Here is a 17,552-nt window from a genome sequence, read left to right as displayed (position 1 = left end):
GAATCTTACAAACACACCACATGTGGATAGAGAGGGCGACAGTCACTGCTGCATCTGGGAGTGTGAGATAGTCCACAGTGTTTTTCTTAACATTTCTGACAGTTATCTGACAGACTGATAACTGTCAGTAACTAAACCCACACTAACCTAAACGCCAGACATGTGCTGTAACAAAGGTCTGTCGTCCATTACAAATAAAGTGTGACCCTTATTAGATGATCATGTGTATATGATGAAAAAAAATCATATTTTTTTTTGCTCACGTCATAGTTGATGAACCTTCCTGTAGTTTGTATATAATATAAGTGAGATTATTTTATTATTTGCATAGCAAATAATGTTTACAGTATCACATTACTCATATGATGCAAATAAATATAAAGAATATATGAGATATGTATTAATGTTATACGTTGCCCTAAAGAGCTATTATGGCGCTTCAGATTGAATTATTTGAGAATATCGCCATCTGGCGGTCGTAGAGACATTACGTAGAGTATCCCTAAAGCTAAAAATAAAAAGCTGTGAAAAATGATTCACATTTTTATAATAATGCTCCTTTATCTAGTAAATTTTACAGTACTGACTTTAGTTGCAATTGCAATTCTTTATATAACCAACAAATGCTTTTGTTTGTTTCATTCTTTGCTGAACTGTTTAGAAACTAAAATGTTTTTTGTTTTTATAAATATGTAAAGGTGGCAGTTTAGTATTTAGCCCTAAAATGTTTAGCAACAGTGTTTAAAGCCAAGGTTCAAGGGTCTTCATGCGGCAAATACATGTACAGTGTAGGACCAAAGTTAAATTATTGGTCAACCAAGACAATGTTTAAGTGCAGATCTGTGTTTATTTCAGTTTCTGTTCCTTCAATAGTGTTATTAAGTGAAACTGGGAGAAGTTCTGTCAGCCTTCCCCTGCTCAGCCTTTACAGTAAATGTGCTACATATAATGCCATTAGCAATTCCATCACTACTAACATAATTAAATGACTTACTTTTTTACGTACTTTTTTAATTGTGACTTCTAGGAAGAGAAGACATTAAAATGTGCTTTAACAGTATTACAAAAATATGTAATTTAGCTGTAGAAGGAAATGATTCTACACTGACTAAAGTGTGGTTATATAAACACCACTTTCAGACAACCTGTTAAATTTTGTCAGAGTCACAGTGTGGCTGCTGGACCTGAGGCAGTGATTGTCCCCATGCCCCTCCATTCTTTAGTGTTACTGTTTTGAAGTTCTCTGATGACTCTGCTATCCAGGGCGGTGACGTCACAGAGTACCAGGGAGGGGTCGACATGTGGACAGAACCACCTCCAACTGAACATCAGGAAAACTAAGGAGCTGGTGATGGACTTCAGGAAATCTGGGAGCGCTGTTATCGCTTTCACTTTCATTAAAAAGTAGGAGGTGGAGGTGGTGACAGAGTACAAATACCTGGGAGTGTAAAAATGAAAATGATGAAAAATGTCAGAAAAACACTGAGATGTTTGGTGTGGACCAGTCAGTAAAGACAAAGCAAAGCATAGTTTGGAACAGACTATTTATTTAAACTGAATAGCATATGCGTACAAAGATCTCTACAAAGCTAGAAAATATCTAACGTACTTTTAGCCATGAGGGGAAAAAAGCAAAGATCAGACCCTGTGCAGCACCAATAGACACACATTACTAGCTTTTGGATTTTTCCTAAATGTACTCTCTTGTTCACAAAATAGGATAAACATTAGAATATCAAAGATATACACAACATCTGTAATAAAGGTTATTGTCACTTTTTATACAAAGCACCTATCAAAAGTTCCCAGTGCACACGCAGGGATGCTGCACAAGCACCGGGGCAAAGAGATTCAAGGCCATTCTGGATTCAATTACAAACAGGGTTTCTGTGCCACATGTGAAAAACCATAAAACATCCAACTTGCACAAAGAGACAACTTTAACGGCACAGACAGCAACATCTGAAACGCAACAGTTCACTGACATCTGAAGCCTTCATGACCTTTAGGCATTGGGAGGACACTGCTTTTAGCGCGGCTTTATTACCTTTTACCTTTATTAAACCTCCACAGCTGAGTTTGATACGCACTTGCTTTATTTTAAGAAATCCCAGCTTCAAGTGGCTTAAATCATACAGCGCTTCCTCAGTCAGCCAACCAGGATGATGAGAGGTGTCCATATTTAGGGGCACAATCAACTATGTCTTTAAAAGCAAGAGTAGAAATGGCTTTTAATTTTTTTATTTAAATCTCATTAAATCCCACATCATTTATGTTCAGTCCTATGCTTCTTTGTTTTTATGATCATCTGTGTTTGGCTGTCAGTGACTCTAGCTCGTAAATAAACAACTTCCCTCAGCGACTGTCTTTGGTAAGCAGGTGGTAGATAAAGGGTCATTGTTGTAAAATCAGCCCCTGAAACAGTGTGTTGGAATTTCACATGTTAGCACATATGTGTTAGGCAGAACAAACCACTGTGATGTGACTGTGGGAACGTTATAGTTCACCAGTGTGTGGCAACAGGTGGCTGTAGCCCTGAGAGACACCCACAGGAGGCACAGAGTTCCAACAATGGTGAAAATCCTTTGGGTCATTGCTCAGAGCAGTTGAGTTCCTTATGTTTAAAACTTGGCATAAACTGGTTCTCCTGGACACCACATTGCATCCCAGTTGGTCACACTGCAACATACCCTCGCTGAGTCATGATATCTTGCTGATCGACCAGTAATCCTCTGGAAGAATTTAGTTCATCAATGTTTTACTGAATAAAAACCTGAATCCATATTAGGATTTGCTTCATTTCACTTGGTGGAACTCCAGTTTGCCAGTAAATTAGAGAACATCGTCCAGTAAGATAACCATTTCCAGTGGAAAGAACATTTCTATCGCAGCTAAATGTAAAATCTATTTTTACTGTGATTCATATTTTATCCCAAATGTTTTGTTGGTTTTTATAAAATATTAAAAATACGGACCAGCTGAAACGAGATGCAAACGTACGGACCGGGCAAGTGACATGTAACATTTGAATTATTAAAGTTTAGAGGAAGAAAACCTCTGGATGGTGTCTTAGAGGGTGTTTCAGCCAGGTGCAGCAAAGGCAGAGAGGCTAATTACTACTTATCATGAACACTGAAGGTGCCCTTTGAAATCAGTAGCACAATCTGTTGACTGCAGCATTTCCCATTAAGGGCATCATGCTTTGGCATCTGCACTTCTGAAGTCCAGATGCCATGAATCAAGCTCCAGTACAACTGACAACTCTTCTCCCTCGTCAGTCACCGTCAGCCAAACTTTGACTTTGTCCTATGAACATGTTCTATGATAGGAACAAGCAGCTGCATTTAATGAGGCACAACTGTGTGCAACCTGTCACATACATAATGAAAATACACGTAGATGCTGCCATTTGCTGCCATCATCAATACCATTCAATACCAATACCAATACCACCATCAATAAGCAGATTCATTAGGACGGTCCAGAACTGACTGTACAAATTACAACAGAAACAAATGATAGAAATGGAATTTAGATAATTATATAATTCATGTATTTGTTCCACTCATTATGCCTTTCAGCAAAGACCACAGCAACAAGCCATCAGGCCTCTGTTCCCAACCAAAGGCACTTCATGTTGCGGAGCATGACACCTGCTACAGTACACTTTAAGAGTTTTTGGTTTCTGTTTCATAATGACTTCTACTCTGATACTATAACCTTATACAACTGGAAAAGAGCAGCCCTGAACTGATTAAAGGGAACTGTTTAACCACCTCTGCTGGGTCCTGGATGAGACTTGGAAACTGACAGACAGGTGCTGAAGGATTGTGCTCTGGCAGAGTTTCAGTTTACATAGGACTAACATCAACATGTTAGGTTCGAGTGAGTTGGTCAGGATGTTAAAGCTCACACAGAGTTGCTCCAACTGTGAAACAGTCACAGGAAGCACCATCCAGCACTGACACCTTAAAACCATCAACAAATCTTCATATTTATTTCTATGTAGAAGAAAAGTCATGTGTTTCACAAAAGGTTACCTGAATTACTCAGTTTCATTTATAGTTTCTTATTAACATACATTTTAGATAGTGTTCCTGGAATTAAAATAGAGTCTATATGCTACTGTCAATAAACAATTTCCCAAAGTTTAGAAGGTAGTCTTTTTTAAAGATTACATACAAAAAAGGTAAAAGTTTGATTTCTTTTCTTTGGGACAAACATCTTATGTTGTGCAAGAATATAGTTTACACAATTTTTTAGGGTTATCTGTACAGTCCCCCCTTATATTGTACTATATGATAATACAGTAGTGTTATTTCGTTCTCTGGTTATTGATGATACACAGGGTCTGACCACCAGTGTCTGTGTGCGTCACCCATTTCCCGGCAGACAACGCACCCACTTACAGTATGTCACAGAAGGAGAGGAGTGTGAAATGTAGTCTTCCTTTCCCTGGGTTGAGTTTCATTCCCACCATCAAAACAGCAAAAGACTAATTTACTGGGAGAAAGTGAGCAAGAAAGAAATTAGCAGGAGGCATGACATCTCCTGGCAATATCTGAGTCAGGATGTTCTCCAGAACCACCCCCCAGGTTGATTCTGATGCGTTTCTATGGCTGCGCTACCACTGAGCTGTTTACAGTTAATGAGCATCTGCTGTTCAGCTCTGAGTTAATATGTAGTGTTGAAATGCTCCTGTTTGAAAGGAGTGAACCAGTAGCAGTCAAATATCTTGTTTTTTTAAATTACACCATTAATATTGTTGCTGTAGCAGTGAAAACGCAGACAGGGTCTGTTTTTCTGAGTTGTCTGGCTGAAAGACACTTTTGTAAAATTCAGATTTGTCACCATTTAACAAGGCCGTGTGTGTGTGTGTGTGTGTGTGTGTGTGTGTGTGTGTGTGTGTGTGTGTGTGTGTGTGGGGGCATGTAAGTGTAAATATATCTGTGTAGGGGTGTGTGTTATTCCTTGATGAGTCGATAAATGTGGTGCTGTGCTCCATGCTCATTGTTGGACACCTCGAACACACACGCCATACAGAGCAAGGTCTCCTGAGTGTCTCTGTTGCTCACAACCTGGACACACACACACACACACACACACACACACACACACACACACATACACATACAAACAGGAGAGGAAAACAGTAACGCATTAAATATACACATATGATTAACATCAATAATTTCACACCTTCACCACCCACACAAAGACACACACGCAGGCCTCACCAGCAGTATTGTGAAGTTCTCCAGCACGCTGTTCATCATGTATTTCTCAGGCAGGTGTTTGAGTTTGTGGATGAAGTTGATCATGTATTCACACATGGGCGAACGACTGATTCTGTAGACAAAACGCCCGTTTTCAAACCTAGCGTACTCTGTCTGAGGAACGGTAGGAAAGGGAAGAGGGTTGTTATGGCCAATAACTGGGTGGTTAACCAATGTTATGTATCAGAGTCTGTTAATCTGTCATGGTCTTATTAATAGACCATGACACGTTCTGCACAACCCGTCAATAAACGAAACGTGAAAACCATATTCACCTCCACCTTCTCCACCACCTGCTTCCCAAAGGAGCACACTTTGGTGGAGCAGGTGATGGTCATGTTCTCTGAGCTCTCGTACTGGCTGGTCACACCATAGAACGCTGCCGGGTCGTCTTGCACGTTGTAGTTTAGGTCCGCCTGTTAACCACAGAAACAAAATGTTAATGTGTACATTTTAATCAACAGAATAAATTATCAGAATTTAAGGAGTTACAGAAGGAAGTGGCGCCTTCTGCTAGAATAGGGGCCAACAGCCCCATCTGCTGGCACATTCATCAGCAGCACCATTACATCAAATGAGAATGGAGACAGTGCTAGAACCATCAAGAACACTCATGAGTAATAAAAAAATTTAAAACCAGGCATCAGCCTTAACATATAAACGATAAGAACATAGTAAAGAGAGAAAAATGTGTGGTTGACTTGAACAGAACATGCTGCACCTGCATCACAGGCACAGTAGAGGAGTTTGTAATGTTTATAATGAGTTCTCTAAGGAGCACTGGATGTACTGCATGCACCCACATACAAAATGATATCTATTATTTTTTTCATGCTGTGACTACACCTCATCTAGGTACCATATACTTAACCCACCTAAAAGGCCTCCAGCCATGATCCTATTGTCTGACGCGCTCAGAGCTTCGTTTAAAATCGGCCTACCCGGTGCTTAATTGACAATTGACTCCACCTCCGGCAGTTGGCAGTGATGTATAATATAATATAATATAATATAATATAATATAATATAATATAATATAATATAATATAATATAATATAATATAATATAATATAATATAATATAATATAATATAATATAATATAATATAATATAATATAATATAATATAATAATGTCTATGTTTTAATGAGTTATTCAAAACATTAACAGAAGAAGGGTAGGAAGGGGATGCAATCACTGGTTTGCTGAGTGCTGTTGACACAAAAACGTACAGTTCCTGAATTCCTGAATTTCTTTTGATGCTACGATTTTGAACACACACCCCCGATTAAAAGAACCAGCAGGCCAGCTGTACCCATGCTTATGTGTGTAAGGCACGCACACACACACACACACACACACACACACACACACACACACACACACACACACACACACACACACACACACAAACAAAGAGTGAAACAAAGTGATGGTCTTCTCACCCAGAACTTGATCAGGTAGAAAGCGTTTTGTGGGCCTTTGCTGAACAGGTCCTTGAGTCCACCTTTCTTCTCTGGAAACTTGTCATAGATCTGTCGGATGTCCACACACTCCAGGACTGGGTCGCTGTAGCTTGGGTTGCTCTGGCTGATGTGTACAAACAGGTGCTTGTTGTACTAAAAGGGGAAAAGACAGTGAATCAAGACAAAGGTAGGAAACAGTAACCTGCTGCCTTCACACTCAACTCCACCATTAAGCTATAACACAGCTCATACTGTTTAGTAATGTCATTCTTTTTACAGCCTATAACTTTGTTTAGTTGTAAGTCAGAGGAGAGGGTCAGTGGGCAGGTCCATGTGTTGTTGTGTCCTGTGCTATATTTTAAGCACCCTTTCTCTGCTGCAGAGTTAATGACAATAATGTGTAAAATACACACAATCCACACAGTGTAAACAGACAGCTAGTTGTGATTGTTTTATGAAATAACACTGCTGTATAGGTTGAATAGATGTGGCTGCATCCTCAATTTTCTTTATGAAAAATCACAAAAATCACAATATTTTTCCCAACTGCTTCTGCTCCTCCTCCTTCAACAGCTTTCATCATTCGTGGTCCAACATTACAGTAAAGCTCTAGGGAAAACTTTTATATCAGTGAACTAGTTCTGCTTTTTATTGCTTTCCCTGCAACACATCATTTACAGTAATGTAAGTTATACGGGGGACGTGAAAGCTTGTGACAACAAAATCTATTTCAGTGTCATTGTACAACAGCTGAAGGTTCTTACTGTCTAAATAGAAAGCAAGAAGATGAATGCCAGCTGTCTGGGAGTCCGAGGTAGAAAAATGACAGTAGGTATTCAGAGAGGCAGGATGACAAATCGACTGAGCAGACAGAGAGATAGAGCTTTACAAAGGTTATTCATACTGGGAGACACACAAAAGCCTGTTCTCTGCTGTGGGGTTATCTGTCAACTCGGTTTAGAATTAATAGGGAGTTCTCATTGTAGACTATAAGTGTGAGTGAGCGTGTGTGTGTGTGTGTGCGTGCGTGCGTGCGTGCGTGCGTGCGTGCGTGCGTGTGTTTGTGTATGTTTGTGCGTGCGTGCGTGCGTGTCTGAGCTACTCACCGCCTCCTGGTCCCTCTGTGTCTCCAGAAACGATGAAAACTCCACCAGTCGTAGCTTGGTGGTGCCGATGGAGCGACCCTGCCATGCCGGCTCTCTGTGTGTTTGGGCTGAAGCGGGAGGCTCATAGTCTAAATGATAAACATACACTTTTTAACTTTGTAGTTACGGTAATGCTAGCATTATTTCATTAAACGTGCACCATTTGAGCCACTGCTGGAAACTCATGGACAAAGGCCGACTGTAGTGAGGGTGCGACACTGAAAGGAGTTAACAAAAGCACACACGAGGGAAAGACAATGGTAAGAACGCAGTAAATCCCATGGGGTGACTCCAAACTCACACTCCATTAATAAATTCTCTCTCTTCTCGTCATGCAGCATCATACGATTCTGATCATCCACTCTGAGTGAAATTACCAACCACCCACATTTATTGAGCTGTTGAATCCACTTTAAATGATCAACAATGGAGGTGACAGTTGACAGATCGCTCTCTTTGGTTAAATAAGTCTAGCTTTTGTTGACGCATATGCAGCCAAATTAACCCACACATAAGCCTTAGGCCCAGATGAACCATGGGTATATAATGACTGAGAGGTAGTGAAAAGCCTTAAAAAATTGCTATTGTTCCTTGTCTGTGGAAATATATACTTAGTTAAGGCTTTTTATTACTTTTATAAATGAAGTTTTTAATAGCCAATCCATAACCTTTATAGGTGATTAGTGCAACTGATAAAGAAAAATGCTTTATCTATCTAAATATGGAGAATACCTGTCAAACGCTGTACCCTAAAATAAAGTGGACATGCAGCAACATTGCAAGATGCAATGAATGTCAAAGAATGGTCATATTTGAAGGTTATTAAATAGAATATGTTGAACACATATACATCACTATTTATTCATCACTAGAATACATTGTATTCAAAAGCACACAGTGACCAGGAGGAAGCAGCAGCTGAATATTGTTTATTTTAAGCTTAATGTTATTGTTATTTTTAGAATTAGATCATTACAAATAACAACAACTGTCACTTTAGTTCAGCTTACAGTTTGTGGAGTAGAATAGTAAGTTTTTCATACAAGTAAGGAAGTCAGACTGACACCTGTTGGTCTCTTTGTGACCTCTTCCACAGACAAACTTCAAGGTGTGCACTGGACACCTAGACACAGTCAAAGTCACCCGTTGAGAAGCGCTGCTCTAAACGGCAGCAGTGAGGACCACCCAGCAGCTTCATAGAAAGGAGATTATTGTACAGTGGCCTCTCTCACCTGAGATTGTGGTGGTCCCTGCTGTCTGCACTGAGTAGGCTTGCTGTGAGAACGGCTTGATACTGAAAGCAAGAAAAGACCAAATCAGACAGGCAGCAGAGTGCAAAGAGCCAAAGGAGGGCACACACCGCAGTCAGTCACATTTCACCTACATTACACAGAAAGGAAACGTGCTCTGTGTCGTGCATGAACAGTAACAGGAGCAAAGAGGTCAAGAGCATCTGTGAGTTCACTATAAGCTATAGGAGCCCCATTTGCTGCCATTATCATCATCACGTGGTTATGGAATGGCTGCGGGCACTGAAACAAACAGGGTTTGGACTTGGAAAATGAGCCATATACTGCTAAATACGATCCATGTGAACAGGAATGAGTGGAAACACCCAGGGAAGCCGCTGTACAGCAGGTTATTCACATGGACATCAGTCAGTGTTTCAAAAGCCAAGGAAAGAAAGAGTCCACGAAAAGTAAAGTTGATATTGTGATATTCCTCTCTGCTACAATAGGGAAACCTGTTGTTCTAATCCTGTTCTCTTGGGTGGCAGTGGCTCAGAACGTAGAGCTGTCAGTCGTAGGATCGGTGGTTCTGCAAACAGTGTGTCTGTGTGAATGGGTGAATAGGATGTAGAGGTAGAGAAACTGTACAAGTCTAGACTAATCACCAGCTTTCTCCCATGGCCGTTCTGTCTTCCTCTACAGCTGTCAAACAGAGCCAGAGCTGTGCATTTTCAGGTGTGCATCCTTCTGGTGTTGTTCTCTATCCCCTCACCATTTAAGCTGTCTTAAATCTTACTTTGTCAAGTGGCACTAAATAAATAAAATTTTGATGAAATTTAAATTTGGAAATTTTGTGTTTACCTGAAGCTACTTCCCACCACCTGGTTGGTTAAGAAAACTTCAGATCAAAGTGGCTGAAAATACACCACTTTGCTGAAAATATAAAGGCTTTAAAAACATTTTTCCGTCAATAACCTATTGTTGTGTGTAAAATCATCAGCACGTCGTGCGCCGTGTGTAAAGTGATGTTCAGCTTTATTCTCACCTCCACAGCGTTTTTAATTATGTCATTATAATATGGACTGATGGCTTTACCAGAACAGTTATAAACAGTGAAAGCTCATCTCCACTTTCTACACATAGCTGATCTTTTAAAGCAGTATCACATACTGTATTACAATAGACGGTAAAGTAAGAAACTCGTGTCTAAGGTGAATTCACTTACTCTTCTGTGTTGGAGCTGGACTGTCCACCAGGAATGATGCCCTGCCACAGCTGAAAGTAAACACACACATTACACTGAAGACACTGGAGTACATATTGGAATAGGTGGGCCCCTTGTGTGCACCAGAAGAAAAACTGCGTATTAAATCAGTGCAGCTGTGTTATAGGTCTGTGTGCATGTGTTACCTGTGCATTGCCAGGGAAGCTGGATCGTACTATTCCAGGCAGCAGCTTGCTGTGTATGGCGGTAGCTGAGACGATCTGAGCCGAGGACATGGAGGAGATGCTCTGCAGTGCTTTCTCCTTGGCATTCTGGTCCTGCACAACAACAAATCCACATCATCCACCATCATTACAATAAATATCACAGAGCAGTGATGTTAGTCATAAAATTCAGTTATTCAGTGTCATTTTAGGTCAAAACAATCAAGGCTCAATCGTCATTATTCTTGTAAACTGGTAAACTGATGACACAAGTAAGAGCACAATCCTTTTATTAGATGCATTTGTTTATTAGATACATTTTCTACCGGTTGTCCCGTTCAGGTCGCAGGGTGCTGGAGTCCAGCCTGCTAAGAGCGGGAGGCTGGGTTCACCCTGAACAGGTCGCCGGGTTATTGCAGGCCACACAGGGAGACAAACAACCATTCACACACACTCTCACACCTACAGGCAATGGAGAGTAGCTAATTAATCTAATCGCATGTCTCTGGACCGTGGGAGGAAGCCGGAGAACCTGGAGAGAACCCACGCAGACACGGGGAGAACGTGCAAACTCCACACAGAAAGGCACCCGAACCCCCGGGAATCGAACCCACTGCTGTGAGGCGACGGTACTACCCACTGCACCACCGTGACGCCCCATTTGTTTAATATCATTTGGATCATGTATTTACACAAACAAAACAAATAGGTGATGATGTGCATATACCTCAACCTTTTCAAATTAAGATCCTTTTTTAATACAGTTAATGTGATTACAATTATTTTAAGAAAAGGTTGAATGGAGGAAATAATTAAATGCTTAATTAATTTACTGCTGTGAGAATAAAAAAAAACGTACATGACAAGAAGTCATGGCAACAGTGGTACAAAGCAGAGAGCACAAAGATGACAAAGAGTAAATGGACGTCAAGCATCACTGGTACCTGCACAGACAGCGCACTAAGAGTACGTCTGAGTTTGTGAGCTTGAAGCAACATCAAAAACAGAGTGGACAACAGCTGAATGAAATGGAATTAGGGCCTATGCAATAAGTGGAGGATCACTAATTGGCAGCTTCACTCAAGTTAATTGGCACTGAGAGAAATCTCTCCTCCTAAGAAGTGGCCAGTTCGTCCCTGTTTTCATACAGGATGTAACTACTGTACTGTCTTGCAAAGTCTTAAGCTTCAGGTTCCTCAGGTTCCTACAGACTTTAGCTAAACTATTTGTTAATAAATGTATCTTTCTTTATTTCTATAGTTAGCATTTGTTTTTTTTCATTTATTTTTATGTCATTTTATAGTATTTACGAGGTTTCAAGTCAGGGCGGCACGGTGGGTAGCACTGTCACCTCACAGCGAGAAGGTTCTGGGTTCGATTCCCAGAGGCGGCTTGGGTGCCTTTCTGTGTAATTCTTCCAAGTCCAGAGAGAGAGAGATAATATCAAGAGATATTTGGATTTTGTATTCTGTAAGGTCTTAAACTGTGCATGTAAAGTTCTTTGAATTGTATTTGATTCTGTATAAATAATTTTTTTTTATTTCAAATATATTGAAAAGCATCACATTCAGCACCAAAATAGTGACTGCTATTCTAACCCAGCACCCCTGCTGTGAGGCAAGTGTTTTTACAACACAATGTAATACTATGTTTGTTCACTCAGCATATCGTGAAACACAACCCAAGTTAATTTTCTTCGTGATAACTGTCACTTAGAGCAACGCCGTGGTTCATGGATGTGTTGTTCAGGTTTTAGAATTGTTGGTAGGATTACGTCATCGCTGATTTCCGATTAGATTGAAAGCACTGATGTTTTTTTGGTTTACATCAAAAGAATGTGCAAATACTGAGGTTTTGGACTGTTGGTCTGAGCAAATGACTGTAACCTTGAACTGTGGGAATCTGATTGGACTTTTATATATTTGCGTATATGGAGCGTACTGTAATGCAGTTTAATCATGCTGAAATACAATTAATCTTTACCTGTGTCAACCTGTCAGCTGCAGTTTTAGACTATACATCGCATAAAATTGGTTTGTGTAACAATGTACTTTCAATACATCAGTGTTACATGACAATAACATCAGCCTCAATCAATCACCTTTCATTTTTTTATAACAGTAAACATCAATTTGCTTTGTTTCGAACTGGAGCCGACTCCTCTTTTGAGTTAACAGGCAGCCTTTGTTTGTTTAGATGAAGTTAATTACAACCAACAGTGAGGAAGAAAAAGAAAGAGGGAGACGGGAAGGAGACGTGGAGGGTAGGAGATTAATAGACTGAGGGTGGAGAGACTCTAAAGGAAGCATGAGAGGAGTAGCAGAGAAACAAACGAATGCATGCATTTAAGAGAATGCCAGAAAGATGTGGAGGAGGGGGTGGAAAAGGAGGCGGGAGGGGGCCAACAACCTATACAGACCTAATTAGACACCTAGGATACTGGAGTCACTGTGACAGGCATCCATGCAGTCACAGCAAAGTTACCAGCCCCCAGACAAACAGTGAATTCTGATAACTCTCACAGCTACTGTAAATGTTTCAGACTGAACCCTTAGAGAATTAAAAAAACTCTTCTGTAAACTCTAAGGGGAAATTATGTCATTTAAGTATTTTAATTAATGCAGTATTTTAGTAAATAGTTTAGGTTGCTTTTATGTCTTTTCACCCATGGTGATACACACACTGTAAACAGATCTTGTTGATATACTGCATCCCTTACCTTCAGTTTAGACTGAAACTCCCGTGATTTTCTTCTTGCTAAGACCTGGATGTGACTAGATACCTAGAGGAGGGGAAAAAAGAGGGGAGAGGAGGGGGGAGGAGGGGGGAGGAGAGGAGAGGAGAGGAGAGGAGAGGAGAGGAGAGGAGAGGAGAGGAGAGGAGAGGAGAGGAGAGGAGGGGGGGGGGCGAGGGGGGAGGGTCGGGGGTCGAAAAGAGACGAAGAAGAACAAACAGTGAGTTTCCATGGTTATGAAAAGACTGTTTCCACATACACACTACCCTGACAACACTGAATAGACCCCCATCTATGCACGTCTTTAGAGAAAGCAAAAAAAAGATTACACTGGATACACAGGACGCCACTTTGTGTGCTGTTGACAATATTAAACATTACAATCTTAAAGGGAAACCTGTACATTGTTTCTGTAAAAGTTGTACAAATTTGGCATAGGAAGATTTACATGTTACTTTCAAAACAACCTGAGCAGAAAGCAAATACTGAGCTGTAGGTGTTGTACATAGTGGGCCGACCAATCGCAGTACAGGAAGTGACATTTAAATGTCTGTGATTAAATTATGGCTTTAAATCTGAAGACATTAAGCTGCTGTGTCTGTGACAAAAACATTTTGATTAATAGACAACAATAATACACAAAAGAAACTGTGCATACACATTGCAGGTCATAACATAATATAAATGAAGCAGAGGATCATTAACATAAATGTGATCATCACTCTGGACGTCTATACCTCAGATGTCTAATGTTCACTAGTAGTGTCCACACAGTAGTACAGTATACAGTGCTTTCAGACAATAAGCCTTTCTAGCGAGAAGGAAAAGCACCAGTGTTGATCCACGTTGGCAACAACTAGTAACTGTTGAAGATTTCACAGCCTCACCCCAACATACAGTCGAGCCCGAAATTATTTAAATCCCTGACAAAAACTTGTTACTACGTTAACCAGAAATGACATAGGCTTCTCTCAAAAGATAATAAGACGATGTACAAGAAGCATCAGTGCAGAAGAGATTTATGCTCATCTTATATAGGGGACCCTAACACTGAAAGGGTTGGCACTGGTTGAAGATTAATGGACAAAAATACCAGTGGAGCCATGAAAAAAGCTGGTCAGCAATTATAGGAAGCATTTGATTGCTAGAACAGCCAATGGCTTTTCTATTTGAGAAGTGATGAATAATGTAAAAATAGACAGTTTTTGTTCAAAGATAAATAAAGAATGTCATAATTCTTTCCACAATGATGCCTTCTGGACATGGCCTTTAGGGAGAAGTCTGTGTCATTTCAGGTATAAAAAACAAAAAAACCTTGCTGGCTGAATGAAAGTAACTTTGAGTTAGAACTTGCAGGGGTATGAAAAATTTCAGGCTTGACTCTATAAAAACAAATTTTGTTTTTCACCAACATTTTTGTGGTGATTATGTCGCATCACCAATAAGATTAGGTTTCTGCCTCAGAGCAGTAAATAGGAATGACAGTATGTACAGTATGTATGTATGTATGTATGTACAGTATGTATGTACAGTATGTATGTATGTATGTACAGTATGTATGTACAGTATGTATGTATGTATATACAGTATGTATGTACAGTATGTATAGCTAATTTTTCCCTCCTCCTGACTCCATAATGACCTGATCTGATGCACACTGAACAGTAGCACAGTACACTCCCTTTATTACCTGCTTCCTTGTCCGCGTCTTTCCTGTTCTGAGCTTAATGTATCTGGCAATCAGCTCATTTCGCCCTGGAAAGAAAAAGACACAGACCACTATTATGCACACTGGTCTTTCTTTAACACACACATTAAAGCATTTTTGATCTGTCTTTCCCACAGGCCAGCAGAAATCATATTCGGCGACAAACAATTTAAGTTGCTGATTTAGTGCTGTTGATCCAGTGACCCTGTGATGTGCTGTTTTACATAGTGGCGCTGCAATCACTGATACCCCTGTTGAGCTGAGTGTCTCTGTTGCTCACAACCTGGACACACACACACACACACACACACACACACACACACACACACACACACACACACACGTTTCACATCTACGTGGGGACTATCCATTGACATAATGCCTCCATAGCCCCTCACTCTAACCATCACAACTAAAGGCAGACATCTAATATTTGCTCTAATCAGAACCAAAACTCAACTCTAACCTCACCTTTAAAAACCCTTCTTGACCCTCAAATAAGCCTTCAGACTGGTGGGGACCTGCCAAGTGTCCCTACGTTGTCACAATGTCCTCACCTTGATAGCAATGGTTTTATGGTGCCCACTTTGAAGGAAACACACACACACACACTATGGTCCTGAATACACATGACCCAACAATACAGGCATTCATGCAGATCAGCCATCCCCCGATTAAAAGAACCAGCAGGCCAGCTGTACCCATGCTTATGTGTGTAAGGCACGCACACACACACACACACACACACACACACACACACACACACACACACACACACACACACAATGCTGAATAATTCAAACCATTCAATAGGGAGCACAGCAGACTCAGCATGACCTGGCTAGTATAGATTAGTGACGAAGAGGGAGGCAGAGAGAAAGGAAGCCAAAAACCACTGTTACATCCATGAAACCTGAGATGTGTGTGCGCGTGTATGTGTGGGTGGATATAAGACGCAAATTAGTTAAGAGATTAGCATCGCTGCGTTGCACAAGCCTCTTGAGTCTGGTCAGGTTATGAATAAGTCTTTAATGACGTGAGAATGAGTTGTTATTTCAAAATGTTTCATGAAATGTAGTTATTTAACTGTCATTTTATTTGCCTCAGAATTGAGTTTGCCCTGTCCTTTAGCCTGTGTTCTGTTCCGGCCAAGTGGAAAACCAACGTCGGGCCAGCTGGCAGTTGATGGTCAAGATCGACACAAAGCCAAACCTCAACACACTACCCAAATAGCTCGCAACAATAGCCCTAACTAACCTAGCAGATGGTTCAGTGTGTGTGTGTGTGTGTGTGTGTGTGTGTGTGTGTGTGTGTGTGTGTGTGTGGTCTAATCAGTTCCACTCTCACTGAGATAGGCAGCTTAAACTGATAAAATCTCCTCCTCCATGCAGGTGTTTTCCTTCTAGCGGTCAAAAGCTGCGAGTGACAACAGCAAACATGCAGACACAGTGCGTATGTACATGCAAAAATGCCAACATGTGTGCACGCACGCACACACACACACACACAAGTGGGTCCTGGCTGACATCTGACTCCAGAGGGGCCAGCTGGTCTTTCTAGGAGGCTTAACGGTGAATTATCATCCTTCACTAACCCTGCAGCACACATCCCTCGCTCTTGCCCTCCCGCTTTCTGACACACACACACACACACACACACACACACACACACACACACACACACACACACACACACACACACACACACACACACACACACACACACACACACCTCCCTCCATCCTCTGTTCTGGCTGTTCCCCTTCTTTGCCTCCTGTGTCCCTCTTAGACTGAATGGCTTCCTTCTGCTCCCCCTCTCTCTTTCTCTCTACTTGCCCAGTGAAAGACTTCAAGGCCAAAGTCAAATGGTCATTAACCGTGACGAACAGAAGCCCCCCCCCCCCCCCCCCCCCCTTGAACCCCTGAAGACAATGCACTTAAGAAAACACAGTTTCATGTCAGTTTATGATTTTCAAGCACTGAAAAAGCATTAGAGAATAAGATGTTAGAGTTTGTCACTGAGCAAACAGAGCTACTTTCACGTGATCGTAAAAAAGCGATTAAAAGCTTCAGCTGCTTCATAGAAAAACTAGAAACTCTTAGATAGAGGTCAAAGCGCAGCTGCCCACACCTGCTAACAAGGCTGCAGTGGGGCGCTGTTTAAGACTACATTATGACCAACTGCTTTCATGCTGACATCACCGCTACACCTGCTACGCACCGGTTAAACATTCACAGCAACATGTATTAGAAACCTTTACAGAGTAACTACACCGTGAGAACATAGAAACTATGATGATGTCAGCTAAAGAGTGTGACGTCATGTTACAACAATGAGCAACTAACAGCAGTCTGCGGTATTGTTTTTGTGTCAGTGTATTACTGTACAGTCAGTGTTAGACAAATTTGCAAAACATACCATAAATGTATGTAAATACTGTTTGAGTATGTTTTAGAAAACAATATTTGGGTTCAGTGCAGTGACTATACACATGCTGCATGGACCCAAAGATTAGCATACTGATCTGAGCATATGCCTACAATCTAGTTGGTCAATGCATCTACCC

The 17,552-nt window shown here is 40.9% G+C and overlaps 1 protein-coding gene across 1 annotated transcript in view; it reads right to left on the bottom strand.

Annotated features, from left to right (window-relative positions):
- Window positions 1–1,527: 1,527 nt before the first annotated feature.
- The window catches only part of tead1a (TEA domain family member 1a), a 31,681-nt gene continuing 15,656 nt past the window's right edge, over window positions 1,528–17,552 (bottom strand). The window contains exons 3-12 of the mRNA XM_029153981.3: window positions 14,969–15,033; window positions 13,264–13,326; window positions 10,527–10,658; window positions 10,342–10,391; window positions 9,120–9,181; window positions 7,849–7,976; window positions 6,722–6,895; window positions 5,552–5,692; window positions 5,238–5,390; window positions 1,528–5,078 (exon numbers count right to left, since the gene is read on the bottom strand). Of these exons, the coding sequence (XP_029009814.1) occupies window positions 4,965–5,078; window positions 5,238–5,390; window positions 5,552–5,692; window positions 6,722–6,895; window positions 7,849–7,976; window positions 9,120–9,181; window positions 10,342–10,391; window positions 10,527–10,658; window positions 13,264–13,326; window positions 14,969–15,033 (1,082 nt within the window). The 3' untranslated portion in view covers window positions 1,528–4,964. The remainder of the gene's footprint in view (window positions 5,079–5,237; window positions 5,391–5,551; window positions 5,693–6,721; window positions 6,896–7,848; window positions 7,977–9,119; window positions 9,182–10,341; window positions 10,392–10,526; window positions 10,659–13,263; window positions 13,327–14,968; window positions 15,034–17,552) is intronic.

Source organism: Betta splendens, chromosome 6, assembly GCF_900634795.4.
Source record: "Betta splendens chromosome 6, fBetSpl5.4, whole genome shotgun sequence".
Classification (NCBI taxonomy): domain Eukaryota; kingdom Metazoa; phylum Chordata; class Actinopteri; order Anabantiformes; family Osphronemidae; genus Betta; species Betta splendens.
Note: the sequence above shows the minus strand (reverse complement) of the source record. Positions and strands in the feature narration are given on the sequence as shown.